The sequence below is a fragment of the Scyliorhinus torazame genome, chromosome 10 (genome assembly GCF_047496885.1).
Source record: "Scyliorhinus torazame isolate Kashiwa2021f chromosome 10, sScyTor2.1, whole genome shotgun sequence".
Classification (NCBI taxonomy): Eukaryota; Metazoa; Chordata; class Chondrichthyes; order Carcharhiniformes; family Scyliorhinidae; genus Scyliorhinus; species Scyliorhinus torazame.
Genome location: NC_092716.1, coordinates 90,854,596 through 90,872,202, shown reverse-complemented (window position 1 = coordinate 90,872,202; position 17,607 = coordinate 90,854,596). Strand labels below are relative to the sequence as shown.

At 42.5% G+C, this 17,607-nt stretch overlaps 1 protein-coding gene across 2 annotated transcripts in view; it reads left to right on the top strand.

Annotated features, from left to right (window-relative positions):
• The window catches only part of nup93 (nucleoporin 93), a 173,824-nt gene that overhangs the window by 155,621 nt on the left and 596 nt on the right, over nucleotides 1-17,607 (top strand). For both annotated transcript variants that reach the window (XM_072518422.1, XM_072518423.1), the window contains 8 exons: nucleotides 1,078-1,204; nucleotides 2,361-2,433; nucleotides 2,521-2,565; nucleotides 5,327-5,443; nucleotides 8,098-8,216; nucleotides 12,572-12,689; nucleotides 13,293-13,376; nucleotides 14,975-15,103. In XM_072518422.1, the coding sequence (XP_072374523.1) occupies nucleotides 1,078-1,204; nucleotides 2,361-2,433; nucleotides 2,521-2,565; nucleotides 5,327-5,443; nucleotides 8,098-8,216; nucleotides 12,572-12,689; nucleotides 13,293-13,376; nucleotides 14,975-15,103 (812 nt within the window). The remainder of the gene's footprint in view (nucleotides 1-1,077; nucleotides 1,205-2,360; nucleotides 2,434-2,520; nucleotides 2,566-5,326; nucleotides 5,444-8,097; nucleotides 8,217-12,571; nucleotides 12,690-13,292; nucleotides 13,377-14,974; nucleotides 15,104-17,607) is intronic.

The following is a 17,607-nucleotide window of genomic DNA, read 5'->3' as shown; positions in this document are numbered from 1 at the left end:
TGGATGATAAATGCTAGTAGTTTCCGAATGGTGGGGTCGATCACAACCAAATTCCATTCCCTTCACCTGATACATGCTGTATCTGGGGACTGCTGGATTCAATTTCAGGAACTCCTGCAACTTTTATCCCATCGCTAATTTGGGTGCTGAGGCTAATTGTATTGGCTGCATTAAAGTCCAGTAACCTGGCACAGACCCGGGATTGAACTTGGGTTCTTCCTGCTTTATGTGGCTCAGCTCCTTATTGCCTCCATCAGTTGAATCATTGGGGGAGTTCTTGCTCGGCGTTTATATTACCACCATGGGGACAAATTATATCCACCAGAAATCATTTGACTACTTAAATATAGTGTAAAGAAAGGGTTTAATCTCAATAGTCTTAGCACCAATAAAACTGAGATGCTGAAGCTCAAACTTCAAGTTGCCTAATGAAAATTTTCCAAGATTTCCAGTCCCGTGATTAGGATGGATAGTCTTTACAGTGGAAATGGCTTGGTAACAAAAATCATGAATCAATTTTAATCTTTGTATAATTAACCTAGGTTATTCAAAAGTTATTGGCTATGCTTCATTTGTTCATGAGACTAATCATGGAATTTTCCACATTATTGGTACTTTGCACAAGATTTTTCCTCCGACATTGTACGTAGACCAGCATTGTTTGCAGGCATCTCCAAAGCTATCGATACTAGCATTAGGCAAGCCGATTGTCACATCCATGTATCTTTCCCTCTGTGCTTTCAAAACCGGGCAATCGTTATTATCATAATCGATCTAGTGGCCTGATTAAGACTCTAGTTCAGAGTATAATGCTCTTGTAGCAAGAGCTGCTGGTTCTGTTGAATATATAATTTATGATGTGCAGATGGTTCCAAATTAATCTCTCAAGGTAACTACGCTTGTGTACCTTGAATTTGATTTCCCTTTGTGTCTGATTTTCACGTTCTCTTGATATTTTTCTGGCCTGTCATACTGCTTTTTTTTTGAGGTAATATCTAGGCTGAATTTTTAAAATCTGTTTCTGTGATGCTGTACTTTTCAATCTTTTTATAATTCCGTTTTTTAACCTTGTAACAGTGAGTCAGGACAATACTGATCCCCGTCCAATACGACGCCTTAATTTCATCCGTTTGCTAATGCTCTACACCAGAAAGTTTGAGCCCACTGATCCAAGGGAGGCACTCCAATATTTCTATTTCCTCAGGTAACATTCCTTAATATCTATCTGTTGCAATCGTGGAAAATTTAGGTCTATCGTTTTGTGCTCTATTCTTTTAGCAAATTATGATTTAAAAAGCAAAACAATTTTTTGATTCATTTGAAACATTTTCAAATGCACTACAAGCCTAACCATTGTACATATTTTATTCTGATGGGGACAATGTGAATGTGAGTTGATAAATTGAGTTAATGCAGAAAGTGGTGGAAATCCAAGGGTGTATATAAAAGCAGTAATTTAATCGTAGGGGCAAACCGAGGCTTTTGGAATGATGAATCATCATAATTGAGATAACCTTGAATGCTTTAACTTGTACCTATTTATAATATACATCTTCAGATACATGAGGCAGTTTTATTTTAGTGCCAGAAAAAAATAAAGGAGGGTGGGACAGTGGTTAACACTGCTGCCTCATGGCACTGAGGACCCGGGTTCGATCCCGGTCCCTGGTCACTCTGTGTGTGGTTTGCACATTCTCCCCATGTCCGCGTGGGTCTCAACCCCACAACCCAAAGATGTGCAGGGTAGGTGGATTGACCACGCTAAATTGCCCCTTAAATGGAACAAAAAAGGAATTGGGTACTTCAAATGATTTTTTAAAAAAGAAAAAAATAAAGGTGCAGATATTAATTGTTTGAGCTTTTTGTCCTTTATTTCAGCGTATGATCGCAAAAGGGTGATCATTAATTCATGGTGCTATTACTACTGGTTTATTGGAAAATGACCTTTGTTGCTTACTAATGTTGATTCTGCAGATAATTTTTATTATGTTTATTATGGTTATGAAATGATTATATCAATCACCGCACAGTTCTTCAATTATCAGCTTTATAAATTTCAAACCTGTCATAGTTCTCACACACATTTGTTTATGATGTGGTCATTGAATAAATGATTGAAAATCAGTATCTCCAAAATCATGCAAATGAACAGTGTGTATTCAGTTGCTAAAGGAGGTTGATAAAGTTCGAGCAGCTGTGTGCCACTGTTAATACAATTTCAGTCAGAATAAATTATACAGTGCTGAAGAGAAACGGGGAGAGCAACTAGAAAATGGCTTTCCATACTGCACAATATGCTCTCTAACTCTGCTGTCACATTGGGTTGAGGCTTATTTCATTCTGTTTGCTGTTCTATGTAGAAATGAGAAGGACAGTCATGGAGAAAACATGTTCATGAGATGTGTCAGTGAGCTTGTCATTGAAAGCCGAGAGGTAAGCAGTGAGAATTGCTGCAACAACGATAACATGGTACATCCTGTGTATTTTTTTAAATTAACTTTTTTTATTCCTCGTTTCTAGTTTGACATGCTACTTGGACGATTAGAGAAAGATGGCAGTCGAAAGGTAAGATGGGATTTGCTATGGCATTCAATATTTTTTCCCCATTTTCTTTAAAGGTGTTATTTTAAAGGGTATTTATTTTATGATATGTAGGCTGAAGTTAGAATAAAGGGCTTTGCTGCGTTCAACCCTGCAACTTTGTTTTAGAAGTTTGCCGCAGTTCTACCAAAGCTCCAAACTGGACCGTCTTTGCTTTGCTGTGTTTCTTTTTCTTCCCGTTTTCTCATTCTGAAGGCAACGACAGATGCTGGCAGCATTCAGAATGCATGCCCAAGCAGTCATGGCAGCATGGTCAGTGTCAATCATCTGGTCACACACGCTATTACTGCCAAGTCTTGTGCTGTCTCCTGGTCCCCACACTCTCGCAGGCAATGGTGGTCACTCTGTTCTGATCAGGACCATGAGCCCTGGTTGCCACTGCAAACCTCCCCACCACCCACTGCACCTCACCAAAAAAAGTGTTAGGAGACTGAGGACGATTGTAGCATTATCGTTGATGTCCTTGTTGTAATCAACTAATTCAGCATTGACCAGGGATGAAACAATTCCTCTGTCATGTATGGCTTGGTGGCATATCGATTGGCACATGGTTCTGTTGAGACATCAATGTACTCTGTGCCCTGTTATTTTGAGATGATGATACCAATGAGGAAAGGAGGTTCTTCACTGAAATTAGATGTAACAGGTGATCAGCTTTATAAAAAATGCCATTCACTGCTTTATAATTAATTAAAATGGAATATTTTGAATTATTGAATGATTATGAATGCCATTAATTATATTCTGAAAGAAACCCTATCCTCTTATGTATACTTGTTACAATATTAATATAATGGAGTCAGCACATTTTTGTTTCAAATTGCCTTGACACCAGCTTTAATTTGGAGTTGTTTCCCTTTACGAATGCCATGGTGTATGCATATTTAAAGTTCAACAGTTCCCTTTACTGATAAGCTGTGCCCTTTTAGGATCCTAACATGCAGCTGGGCCTTTGCACCCTTGCAATGACCACTGTGTGCTTCAGCAAGTGGGGTGTCTCCTTGGGGCAGAAAGTATTAACCATACAGAAACTCTAGCTATGTGGACTTCTCCATTAGTTTGATTTGGAGACTATTGACCAACTTGCTGTGTTTGTGGCATACACCTGGTTGACCAAAGTAAATTGCTCAATACACTGAAAATTACTTTTATATTTTGCTTAAGTGCTTACCTAGGCATTGGAGCTAAACATGTTTTTTTAAGCAATTGTGTTATAAGTAATAATTGTAATTAACATTTCAAACATTTAATTTGTATTCTATTTGTTAAAAAAATCCATAGTTTAGTTGCACTCTGAAAATGACTTTGCTGGGAGTAATTATCTTGTGTTAAACACTTAGTGATCACATTAACTAATTTTTGAACAAGATTAGCAAGGTTTAGATGTGGCACCTTATTCTCAAAGAGTGATATCCCTTAACCCTAGTCTCAGTTGTTCTGCCCTGCTGCACTGTTGACGATATTTCCATTTCCTGACTAGACCTTCAATTTGCTATTCTAATAGTCTTTTAAAACAAGTTTTGTCACCTAGTTGCCATGGAAAATTTCAGCGGGATTATGGAATTGTGCCACATAAAAGATTGATCCAAAAAGTGAGATCGCAGGGGGTTGGGGGTAGAGTACTAAACTGGATTGAAGATTGGCTGATTGACAGAAAGCAGAGGCTCAGATTAAATGGGTACTCTGTCTGATGAACTGTAACTAGCGGGGTGCCGCAAGGTTCAGTCCTCAGACTTCCAACTGTTTACAATCTATATAAATGATCTGCAAGCAATGACAGACTGTAACGTAGCAAAATTTGCAGATGATACTAAAATAGGTGAGAAAGTAGGCAGTGAAGAGGAGATACAGTTTTACAGACTGATATAGATAGGCTAGGAGATTGGGCCAAAATTTAGCAGATGGAGTTTAATGTGGATGAGTGTGAAGTTATCCATTTTGGCTGAAATGTTTTTGGCAGATTCAAGATGCGTCTGGGCAGAGGGATCTGGGTGTCTTTGTTCATGAATCTCAGAAAATCAGTATGCAAAATGTAATAAGAAAGGCAAATAGTGTTTATTTCAAAAGGACTGGAGTATAAAAGTAGCAAGTGTTGTTGCAATTGTATATGGTGTTGGCGAGATACATCTGGAGTATTGTGTCCAGTTTTGGTCTCCTTATTTGCAGAAGGATGTGGTGACATTGGAAGCAGTTCAGAGGAGGTTCACCAGATTGATTCCGGGAATGATAGGGTTGACGTATGAGGAGAGGTTAAACAGTTTGTGCGTATATTCGCTGGAGTTTAGAAGGATGAGCGGGGATCTGATCGAGGTATATAAAATACTAAAGTAAATGTAGACCAAATGTTCTTCCTCGTGGGGGAATCTAGAACGAGAGGTCACAAATATAGGTTGAGAGGCATAGATTTAAAACAGATGAAGAGGAACTACTTCTCACAGAGGGTGGTGAATTTGTGGAACTTGCTGCCCCATAGTACGGTGGAGTCCGAATCATTAAATGGTTTCAAGGGGGATATATTTCTGATTTTAAAAATGGGTTAAAGAAATATGGGGAGCAGGTAGAGAGGTGGCTTTGAGATCAGGAAGAGATAATAATCTGATTGAATGGCAGAGCTGGCTCGAAGGTCTGAATTGCCTACTTCTCCTAATTCCTATGTCCCTAAATAATTGAAACTAATTGCAGAATGTCATATCTTTTACTGGAACCATTTTCTTTCACTGCTCAGCCTGGTGTGATCGACAAGTTTGCTGGAGATACAGGAGCTGTTATCAGTAAGGTTGCTTCAGTGGCTGAAAGTAAGGGCCTATTTGAAGAGGCTGTGAAGCTGTATGACTTGGCCAAGGTAGGCAGGCAGGAGTTATAACATGTCTAACTGTAGATATATGTGAAGAGGATAAGATTTCCTCCAAACTGCAATTAAATTATGGCCTTTACGGTATAGATTTTTAAAAATGTGTTTAAAATTATTTGGATAAATTTTGAACAGTGCTGTATTTTGCATTATAATGTTTTTAAAATAATTTATCATCCTTTCCCATCCAGAATCTCAGGGGCTTTTTTAATTTTTAAAAACCCTTTGCTCTTTCAGGTGCTTTGAGTGAACTGATATTTTGTAGCTGGGATGAGAAAAGGGAATCAGTAGGTGCATTCCCATGGCTCAGCCGCTAGCACTGCAGTAGGTGATGCAGAGCGAGTTGCTTTAATTAATAAAAGCAAATTACTGCAGATGCTGGAATCTGAAACCAAAGAGAAAATGCTGGAAAATCTCGGCAGATCTGGCAGCATCGATAGGGAGAGAAAAGAGCTAACATTGTGAGTCCACATTTGACAAATGGTCACCTGGACTCGAAACGTTAGCTCTTTTCGCCCCCTACAGATGCTGCCAGAGTTGCTCAATTGTTCCCTCTTCCTTGGGGCTTCCCTACCCTATTAAGACCCAGTTAAGACCAGAAACTCATATATAGTGGGGAATCATTTTTTAAAATAAATTTAGAGTACCCAACTCAATTTTTCCAATTAAGAGGCAATTTAGCGTGGCCAATCCACCTACCCTATACATCTTTGTGTTGTGGGGGCGAAACCCACGCAAACACTGGGAGAATGTACAAGCTCCATACAGACTGACCCAGAGCCGGGTTCGAACCTGGGACCTCGACGCCGTGAGACAGCAGTGCTAACCACTGCACCACCATGCTGCCCTATATAGTGGGGAATCATGGGGCAGGTAACCCCCTGTTCTAGAATTCTGTCATCACTTTGTGACCTTGTAATATTTATTTATTCTCTAAGGATGTGCCGGTATTAATAACATTAATGTCTTATTTTCAGAACCAGTGACTGAGGCATTGTGATATGTCTTTATGTGGATTTTTAAACTAAAACACTGAAAACAAATGAAATATTCTAGTTTATAATACCCTGGTACAATGATCTGAATGGTATCAGTTTATTAACCATCTGATGCCAGTCATCCTGTGTATTATAATTAATGATTCTAGGGATTGGAAATATTGAAAACATTCCTGTACAAGATGAGCATTTGTGGGAACAGTTGGAACACGTGCCGCATTGTGACTGACTGATCAAGGTTCTCATCAATCAAACATGTTGTACTTGTATGAAACTCGGCCTTTTCTTTTTTCATTTCTATTTAATTCTAATGCACCCCACACCCACCCAAACACAATCTCATTTATCTGGGTGCTTGGCCTTATTAGGATAATTATCACTTTCTTTTATCAATTTTTAAATGGAACGGCAGCCATTATTTACTCGTAACTTCCCAGTTACTAATCATTTCAGTAATAGAGTCCATAAGATTTGCTGACATCAGTTCCCCAGCCTTTAATTTTCCCAGGCATAATGACCGAAATCTGGCAGACCATCAGTAACAGTGTAAACCTTTAGGAAGAGCTGGTTCTGATGTTACTTGTGCCTGCCTGAACCTTGGCATTAAATGTAATACTATTCAAAGAGCTTTTCATCTCCTACGATTAGTAAAGCTACATATTTACTGCAGGGTTTTAACGCTTTTCACCAGGAGATACCTGCAGATTTAATGAAATATTAAAACACCAAGCCCATTATTTTAGTGAATTGGAGCACATTATTATAACAAGGACTTTTTCAGTTGGTTACAGATGTCTGCAACCCTTCTTTGTGACTTGAAATATAAAGCATGTTTTCACTTTAGGATCCAGGAGGTTGTTAAGCACATGTCAGTCCTACTCAAACGGCAGAGTCAGTTGGAGCCCCTCTGCACTGTGTCGAAAGATAGTGGAATGTAGTTTTGTGCACTCTACCTAGACCCAATCCCCCACCTAATCTCCGTAACCCCACCCAAGGGCAATTTAGCATAGCCAATTCACCAAATGTGCACATGTTTGGATTGTGGGAAGAAACTGGAGCACCCGGAGGAAACCCACAGTGACACGGGAAAAATCACCCGAGGTCGGAATCAAACCTAGGTCCCTAGTGCTGTGAGGCAGCAGTGCTAACCACTGTGCAACCATGCCGCCTTATTGTAAAGGATGTCAATGCGAACTCTGAATTTTGATTTCTATACCGATGAACTATGATAAATGGGAGAGAAGTTTTGCTTCCATAGAGTAGAAAACCCGCATTAGTGGAGGGCACTATAAGGAAACGAAAAGATGGTAACTAAACCTCTGCCTTTCATTACCACTGGACGGTAGAAGTGGAAAAAGTGCCCCATGATATCTAAAGTTTCAATGAAAGTCGCATGGCACAATTGTGCAAGCCATTAAGGCCCGAGGCTCTAACCTAAAATTGAGAACCTCATAATTCCATATCTCCACAACAATACTGATGATCGTAAGCTGTTTTCTGTCATTTTCCGGGCAGGCGATCTCATATTTTTGGCTGATACAGCTCAGAAAACCTAATCAGTCTGTAGTGCAGAATCTTATTTCAGATTTTGAATGTGCAGAAATTTTTAATCAGTAGACTAATACTTTGTTGACGTTCTATTTCCAGAATCCAGACAAGGTCCTGGAGCTGATGAACAAACTATTGAGTCCTGTGATACCACAAATCAGTGCCCCCCAGTCTAACAAGGAACGATTGAAAAACATGGCGCTTTCAGTCGCTGAGAGGTAAGAGCTGTAGGTTCAACGAGTGATTTTGTTTTCTACTCATCATGGGATATGGGTATCGCTAGCTGGGCCAGCATTTATTGCCCAATTGATTTTGAACTGAGCGTATTTCAGAGGGCATTTTAAGAGTTGACCACATTGTGGTGGATTTGGATTCCTATGTGGGCCAGACTAGGTAAGGACAGCATATTTTCTTCTCTAAAGGACATGAATGAACCAGATGGGTCATTACTACAATCAGCAATGATTTCTTGACCATCGTTAGATTTTTAATTCCAGATTTGTATTGAACTTAAATGTCATCATCTCCCATGGTGGGAGTTAAACCAGGGTTCCACAGCATTATCCTTGGTGTGTGGACTTCTGGTCCATTATGTCACCGCCTCCCCCCACAGCCTTTTTTTCTTAGCTCCTGTACCAAGATAATGAAAAATACTGTGTTTAAAATTGGGCTGTTAATTATTTACCAATGCGTCATAACTTGTTCTGAATTGTCCAATTGAAAATGCATTACATGCTTGGTCATTTGGGTTTAATTATCTCAAGAAGCTTATAAGCATAATTTGAACTGAGTTTTCAGCCGTTAGCTTATCTGATTTAAAATGGCTAAGAATGAGTATTTTTAAAAAGCAAGGTGACTAGAAGGAAATATCATATTATAAGCAAGGTGACTAGAAGGAAATATCATATTGCTCTTATGACTTGTCAATACAGACAGCTTTAGAGCAAGTGAAACAGCCAGTAAAATGCACCACTTAGATACTATATGTTGGTGGTGAAGCTGTTTGCCAAATAATTCTGGATCTTGAAAGAAACCACATCACTAATTGTCATTATCCAAAAGGTTCAAGTGGTTGTTGGATATTGAGAGATTTCTGTGCCGTACAGAAAATATAGTCTATTAATTTTTCCAAAAATAACTTGCATTTCCATAGTGTTCATTGCATGAAGAAAAACGTCTCCAATAGTTTAGTTTCACAGACAGGAGGGGATTTAATTTAAACTGCCCTGCTTTCTTCTCTTTCCACCTGTCCATAAATAGAATTTACAAAAATGTCCACCTGTCCATAAATAGACTTTACAGTGCAGAAGAGGCCATTTGGCCTATTGGGTCTGCAACGACCCTAAGCCCAAGCCTCCAGCCTAAGACCACCGGCACTAATCCCATGCCTCCACCCTATCCCAGTAACACCACCTCGCCTTTTGGACACTAAGGGGCAATTTAGCATGGCCAATCCACCTAACCTGCACATTTCTGGACTGTGGGAGAAACTGAAGCTCCCGGAGGAAACCCGGGGAGAAAGTGCAAACTCCACACAGACAGTCGCCCGAAGCAAGAATTGAACCTGGAATCGTGGAACTGTGAGGCAGCAGTGCTAATCACTGTGCCGCCCGAATACAAGGTTATTTTGATTTTGATTTTCCCCTTTTATAAGTAGTGGTGTAGTTCCCAACCCACAGTTTTGGTGTGATCATTTTTTTATTAATAGTGAGCCCACAGTTAACTCAAGATAGGGTTAGTTTATTCACACACACACAAAAATGCATGAAGTGGGTGTCACTATGTAGCCCCTGTGCATTCATATAATCAAGAGGGATAGAGAAATAAAGATTTACAGTGAAAAGACACAGAACAATAACTCTTGTTTCACGTCCAGAATCAAAGTCTAATGGTGCATTCCTTCACAGAGGTCAGCAGGTTGAAAACGGAGGCTGGATGATTCACTTTTACAATAAAGATGACTTCCATAATGAGATGAACAGGAAAAGATGAATTAGTCTTGTAGAGAACGGTATTTAAGTTAAGAGGTTCAAGTAGAAGTAGTGTAGATGGGGAGGACCAGGCATTCAAAGCTGGCCAGCAGCCTGTATGTGTGCTACTGCTTGATAAATGGAAAGGTAGCAGGCTAGGCGTTGCAGCTCCAAAAGGCCATATTACAGGTTCCTCCAGCTGTAGGGTTGGAGGGGGGGGGGGGGGGGGGGGGGGGGGGGGGTCGGGGTCATGTAACATGCATCCCACCTCCACTTTAAGGAGCCTATTGTTCACATTGCTGTGTATGGAGGTTAGCTATGTGCACTTGGCTCTGAGTTTCTTACATAGCAACAGTGGCTATGCTTCAGAGATTTAATTAACTGTAAATGCTGTTCATTATTTTTATTAACTGTCAGATCAGCATCCAGTGATGGAGTGGCGGGGGGGGGGTATGCTGGGGTAGAAGCAGGCCATGCCACCCTGCACAGTCTGAATTTTAGAGGGTAGACCGAGGCCAGCAGAATGAAAACATCTTTTCCATTAAGCTGGACAAATATCTACTTTGAGGCACTTCTGAGCTACAAGAGGGGAAAAGAGGATTTTGAACCAAACATTGTGATATTAGAGCAATCTAAGACATGCTTAGAAAAGTGGATTTAAGGGCAGCATGGTGGCCCAGTGGTTAGCCCTGCTGCCCCACAGCGCTGAGGTCCCAGGTTCGACCCCAGCTCTGGGTCACTGTCCGTGTGGAGTTTGCACATTCTCCCCGTGTTTGCATGGGTTTCACCCCCACAAGCCACAGATGTGCAAGGTAGGTGAATTGGTCACGCTAAATTGCCTCTTAATTGGAAAAAATGAATTGGGTACTGTAAATTTTTATTTTTTTTTAAAAGGCTGATTTAGAGTAGGCCTTAAAGAAGGAATATGAGATAGAGGAAACAAAACCGGTTAGAGCCAGAGGAACAGAAAGATCAAGAGAGAGATGATGGTTGTAGGAGGGTATCAAGCCTTCACTATTCTATCTTTGCAAACTACTATTCAGTCTCCAATCTCCTTTCCCCAGAAGTCCTTCAGCGATTATCTGCTCCCAGGTCCAGGCCCATTTTCCCAGAATTCCATGTTTGAATCTCTCCAATCAGAATTTTTGCCTTGCCATAACACCAAAATGACACTTATTAAAGTCACAAATGACATCCTGTGTAACGGGGGCAAAGATGAACTACCTCTCCTCGTCTTTCTTGACTTGTATGCAGCCTTTTTTCGTTTGACTATACCATCCTGCTCCAATGTCTATCCACCTTCATCCAACTGGGTGGGAGTGCACTCAACCAGTAAGCAGAGAATCATTTGCAACGATTTCCAATTCCCACCTTGTTGGCATTGGTGTGCCCAAGGATCAATCCTTGGCCTTTTCATTTCTCATGGGCATGCTGCCCTTTGGTGATGCCATCTGAAAACACAGCATCACTTTGTACATGTATGCAGATGATATCAGGTTTTGTCACATCACCACCTCTCTTGACCTCTCCACTCTATAAATTGACAGATTGGTTATCTGACATGCAGTACTGGGTTGGCAAAAGTTTTCTCCAACATTGTCTTTGTCCCTAACTACTGACTCCATCACTCTCCCAAGCAACTGTCTGAGGCGAATCCGACTTTAGTGTCATTTGACCTAGAGATTAGCTTCTGGACGCATTTCTATATCATTACTAAACTGCTGGTTTCTACTTCCATAACATCATCCAATTCTATCCCTCCAACATATTATCTCTGTTACTAACCCCCCACCCCCACCACCACCCCTCTCTTTTTTTGTTATCTCTAAACTTGACTAGTTCAATACACTGCTGGGCAGCTTCCCATGTTCTGCTCCCTGTAAATGAGTTCATTCATAACTCTCTTGCTGATGTCCTAACTTGCACCAATCCCATTTTCCCACCACCCATTGTGCTTCCTGACCTACACTGGCTCTCGGTCAATTCTCACATGGTTTCTCAAATCCCTCCATGTCTTTGCCAACTTGCACCAATCCCATTTTCCCACCACCCATTGTGCTTCCTGACCTACACTGGCTCTCGGTCAAATTCTCACATGGTTTCTCAAATCCCTCCATGGCTTTGCCCCTCCCTCTCTCTAATCGCCTCCTGTCCCACAACCCTCCAAGCTACCTCTGTTTCTCCAACCACTTGCGCCACTGTGTCCCTTATTTTAAGCACTCAACCATTGGCGGCTGTGCCTTCAGCTGCCGCCAAGGTCCTAAGCCCTGGAATTCCCTCCCTAAATCTCTCTGCCTCTCTTTTCCCCCTCTCAGACATTCCTTAAAACCTACATCTTTGACCAAACATCAGTTCTAATATCGCCTTCTGTGGCTCAGTATTTATGTTTCAGAACTCTCCTGTGAAGTTCCTTGGGTTGTGACAGTAAGAGTGCTATACAAATGCATGCTGTTGTTAGAGGTAAAGAAGCAATGTGAATCCTTGAAGAATTTAAACAAGATAAGATGGATCACTACTATGATTTCTTTGCCATGATGAAGAAATCGGTGTCATTAGATTCCAAATAAGGTTTCCTCAGGATAACCTTTTTCTTTTTTTGGTAGATATCGGAATCGGGGAGTTGCTGCAGAAAAGTCAATTGACTGCACTTTCTACCTTCTGCTGGACCTAATTACTTTTTTTGATGAGTACCATTCTGGCAATATTGACCGAGCAATTGATGTGAGTTACTTATGCTTTCATTTCATTAAATGATAAACATTCTTATGTTACAACAGTGACTATACTTCAAAAAGTACTTTGTTGACAATAAAACGTCGGAGATGCCTGGTGGTTGTGAAAAAGGCCATATAAATGCAAGCCTTTCTTTTACCATTCCCCCTCACTAAACTAATGAGGTTCCAGTTTGGCTTGAGAAGCTGTTTCTGTCCCAAGACAGTGGAGGAAACCTTGGCTAAGGAGTAGTCTCAACAACTGCCTAATGCCAGCAGTGGTAACATGCTGCTCTTTTCTAAGTATCATGCTGTCTAGTTACCTTTTTGTCATTTTGATCAGGATAACTTTGATGGTCATATTTTTGTTTTAAATTATAACAGGAAGGCCTTTTCTTGATCTTCCTTTCCTCTTATAATTATCAGGCATTTAAACACAAACTTGGTGACACTTAACCACTGCTTGAGTATCTCATCTTCTCACCTGCTGTTTCCAGCCTCAAATGTCCTGTATTGTGGGCCTTCCCACGTTTCTCAACTAAACATCATTATGTTTGATTTTTAAAGTTCTTGGTGGCCTGCCTAACCGTACTTCCTCCTTTTCCCCTTGTAGGTCATGGAGAGACTGAAACTCGTGCCTCTCAGTCAGGAGAGTGTTGAAGAGAGGGTGGCAGCTTTCAGAAATTTCAGCGATGAGGTAAGAAGCTTTATAACTGGGGGTAGCTTGCTTTAATACAATGGTGTACGATCCTTAAAAAGGTGTGAAAATTCTGGCCTTTCATTGCAGAGGTCTCTAGTAAATTTTAAAAAACACATTTCTGTCGTACTCTTGATGCTGCTTTGAAAATATGCAAAATTTAACATAGAATTTAATTGTATTCCATTCTGGCTCAGTGACTCCACCTTACTTCTAATATCTAGAGTATTAAAAGGTTGCAATAGGGCAGCACAGTGGCGCAAGTGGTTAGCACGGTTGCCTCACGGCGCCGAGGTCCCAGGTTCGATCCCGGCTCTGGGTCACTGTCCCTGTGGAGTTTGCACATCCTCCCCGTGTTTGCATGGGTTTCGCCCCCACAACCCAAAAAATGTGCAGGATAGGTGGATTGCCCACGCTAAATTGCCCCTCAATTGGAAAGAATAAATTGGATACTCTAAATTTAAAAAAAAAAGGTTGCAATAATTGTGACTGGACCGCACAGATTAACCACTTCCATTCTGTTCTGAGGAACACCTCTAAACCCAGAGTGTAAATCTCCAGTTTGCTAGCTGTAAGAGCCCTATTCAAAATTAATTAAGGACACAGGTTTAGAGCACACATTTTCTGAGGTTTGGACTTCCTTGCTCAGACAATGTAACAGAAAATGGAGAAAAAATTAATTGTTACTGCAGGGGCTTCTCTTCGAAGGTTGGAGCCGAGCGGCAGATATTTAATGTAATCAAAATGTACAAAGAGCAGTTCAAAAAAAAAACAATCCTTTATGATGGAATGCCTGAAAGAATGGTGGAAGCAAATTCAATAAATTCAAAAGAAAATTAAATAAATGCTGGGGGAACAAATTGCACAGCAATGGAGGGGACAGGGCAGGGGAAGTGGGACTGATTGGATTGCTCTTTCAAAAAGCATGGTGGCACAGTGGTCAGCACTGCCTCCTCACAGCTCCAGGGACTCGGGTTCAATTCCAGCCTTGCGTGACTGTGTGGAGTTTGCACTTTCTCCCCGTGTCTGTGTGGCTTTCCCCTAGGTGCTCCGGTTTCCTTCCACTGTACAAATATGTACAGGTTAGGTAGATAGGCCATGCTAAATTGCCCCTTACTGCCCAAATGGTTAGGTACGGTTACGGAGACAGGGTGGAGGCGTGGGCTGAAGTAAGATGCTCATTCCAAGTGACGGTGCAGACTTGATGGGCCGAATGGCCTCCTTCTGCATTGGGGGTTCTATGATTCTACGAGTCAGTACAGACAGGATGGGATGAATGACATCTTTCTGGATTGTAGCCGTCTATGGTTAAAAAGCTTGCTCTTCTATTCCTATGATCCACTACATCTCGTGTTACAATGAGCTCTCTCTCAATCAAGGTTGGCCATTGAGGTGGTCTGTGATGGTGATACCGTTTTTTAAAACATTTAATGTATAATATTTTTTCCATTATGGAAACAGATGGCTTTTACTTGCAGAAAATTTGGAATGACTCACTTTCATCCGTCTCGTCTACCTGCCTATAAGACTCGAGATAAGAGGAGATTGTGCAGCAACTAATAGCAATACTAATGAGTAAATTACTCTGTTCTATACAGATTAGACACAACTTGTCTGAAGTGCTGCTTGCCACCATGAATATCCTGTTTACCCAGTACAAGAGATTGAAGGGTACAAGCCCAGCCACCCCAGCTAGACCTCAACGTGTGATGGAGGACAGAGACTCGGTAAGATTATATTCAGCAACATGTTTTCATTAGAAGACCTTGCTGTCTATTCAAACTGTTGAAACATGCTAAACTGGGTCAACTGATACAATTAATAATCGGAAAACCTTAAACTGTGTAATACAGTTACACCATTGTTAGCATTGGGTGACCGTGTTGTTAGCACTGTTGCCTCACAGCACCAGGGACCCGGGTTCGATTCTGGCCTTGGGTGACTGTCTGTGTGAAATCTTCACGTTCTTCCCATGTCTGCTCTGGTTTCCTCCCACAGTCCAAAGATTTTTTAAAAATATATATTTATTAAAGTTTTTTAACAACACAATTTTTCTCCCTTACAAACCATAACCCCCCCTCCCCCCCCTAACAAATAACAAAAAAATCGCACTGAGCAAGATATATGCAAAATGGTATATTTGCAGAGCTTTATACACTGGCTCTCTCCCGCACGTGCCAGTTTCCGCCACCCTTCATGTTATCTCTTGCTCATCCATCCCCACAAGCAATTCCCCCCCCCCCCCCCCCCCGGGGTTGTTGCTGCTGCTGACCGACCTTCCTCTATCGCTCCGCGAGATAGTCTAAGACCGGTTGCCACCGCCTGTAGAACCCCTGCGCAGACCCTCTCAAGGCAAACTTTATCCTCTCCAGCTTAATGAACCCAGCCATGTCATTTATCCAGGCCTTCACGCTGGGGGGCTTCGCCTCCTTCCACATTAGCAAGATCCTTCGCCGGGCTACTAGGGACGCAAAGGCCAGAATGCCGGCCTCTTTCGCTTCCTGCACTCCCGGCTCGTCCACTACTCCAAATATTGCTAGCCCCCAGCTTGGCTTGACCCAGAATTTCACCACCTGAGATATCGCTCCCGCCACTCCTCTCCAGAACCCCTCCAGTGCCGGGCATGACCAAAACATATGGACATGGTTCGCCGGGCTCCCTGAGCACCTTCCACATCTGTCCTCCACCCCAAAGAACCTACTCAACCTCGCCCCCGTCAAGTGAGCTCTGTGAACCACCTTAAATTGTATCAGGCTGAGCCTGACACATGAGGAGGAGGAGTTAACCCTACCTAGGGCATCAGCCCACAGACCTTCCTCGATCTCCTCCCCCAGCTCCTCCTCCCATTTACCCTTCAACTCTTCTACTAGCGCTTCCCCCTCTTCTTTCATCTCCTGGTGTATTGCCGACACTTTGCCCTCCCCGACCCATACACCCGAGATCACCCTGTCTTGAATTTCTTGTGCCTGGAGCAACGGGAATTCCCTGACCTGTCGCCTCACAAAAGCCCTCACCTGCATATATCTAAAGGCATTTCCCGGGGGTAACTCAAACTTCTCCTCCAATGCCCCTAGGCTCACAAATGTCCCGTCAACGAACAGGTCCCCCATTCTTCTAATCCCCGTCCGATGCCAGCCCTGGAACCCCCCGTCCATCTTCCCCGGGACAAACCGGTGGTTACCCCTGATCGGGGACCACACCGAGGCTCCCACTGCACCCCTGTGCCGTCTCCACTGGCCCCAGATCCTTAACGTTGCCGCCACCACCGGGCTCGTGGTATGCTTTGACGGCGATAACGGCAGCGGTGCCGTCACCAACGCCCCAGGCTCGTTCTTTTACAGGACGCCATCTCCATCCTCTTCCATGCCGCCCCCTCTCCCTCCATAACCCACTTGCGGACATCGCCACATTTGCTGCCCAATAGTAGCTCCCTAGGTTTGGCAGCGCCAACCCTTCTCGGTCCCTACTGCGTTCCAGGAACCCTCTCCTTACCCTCGGGGTCTTTTTCGCCCACACAAACCCCATAATACTCCTACCTACTCTCTTAAAAAAGCCTTTGGTGATCATGAAGGGAAGGCACTGAAACACAAACAGAAACCTCGGAAGGACCACCATTTTGACCGACTGCACTCTACCCGCCAGCGAGAGCGGTAACATATCCCATCTTTTGAAGTCCTCCTCCATTTGGTCCACCAACCTCGTCAGATTCAGTTTATGTAGGGCCCCCCAACTCCTGGCTATCTGGATCCCCAGATACCGAAAACTCCCTGCCGCACTCCTCAGCGGTAGGTCCCCTATCCCTCTTTCTTGGTCCCCTGCCTGTAATACAAAGAGCTCACTCTTCCCTACATACAGCACTTCCCACAGTCCAAAGATGTGCAGGTTAGGTGGATTAGCCATGCTAAATTGCCCCTTGCTGTCCAAAGATGCGCAGGTTAGGTGGGGTTGCAGGGATAGGGAGCAGTCGCGGGCATAGGTAGGGTCCTCTTTCAAGGAGTTGGTGCAGACTCGATGGGCCAAATGGCCCTGCACTATAGGGATTCTCTAAAAACAAACTTAGGGCTGTGTTCTGGAATTAAATGTTTCATTTCTTCCTCCCTCTCCAAAATCATATCTAAATGTATTTTAGATATTTTACAGAAAATCTCCTTAGTACGCAGCGGGAGCAATCACTTTTTCCAGGCTTATCACTCTTCAGAGACCATGCAGGTGTGTCTATGTTGATTTTGAT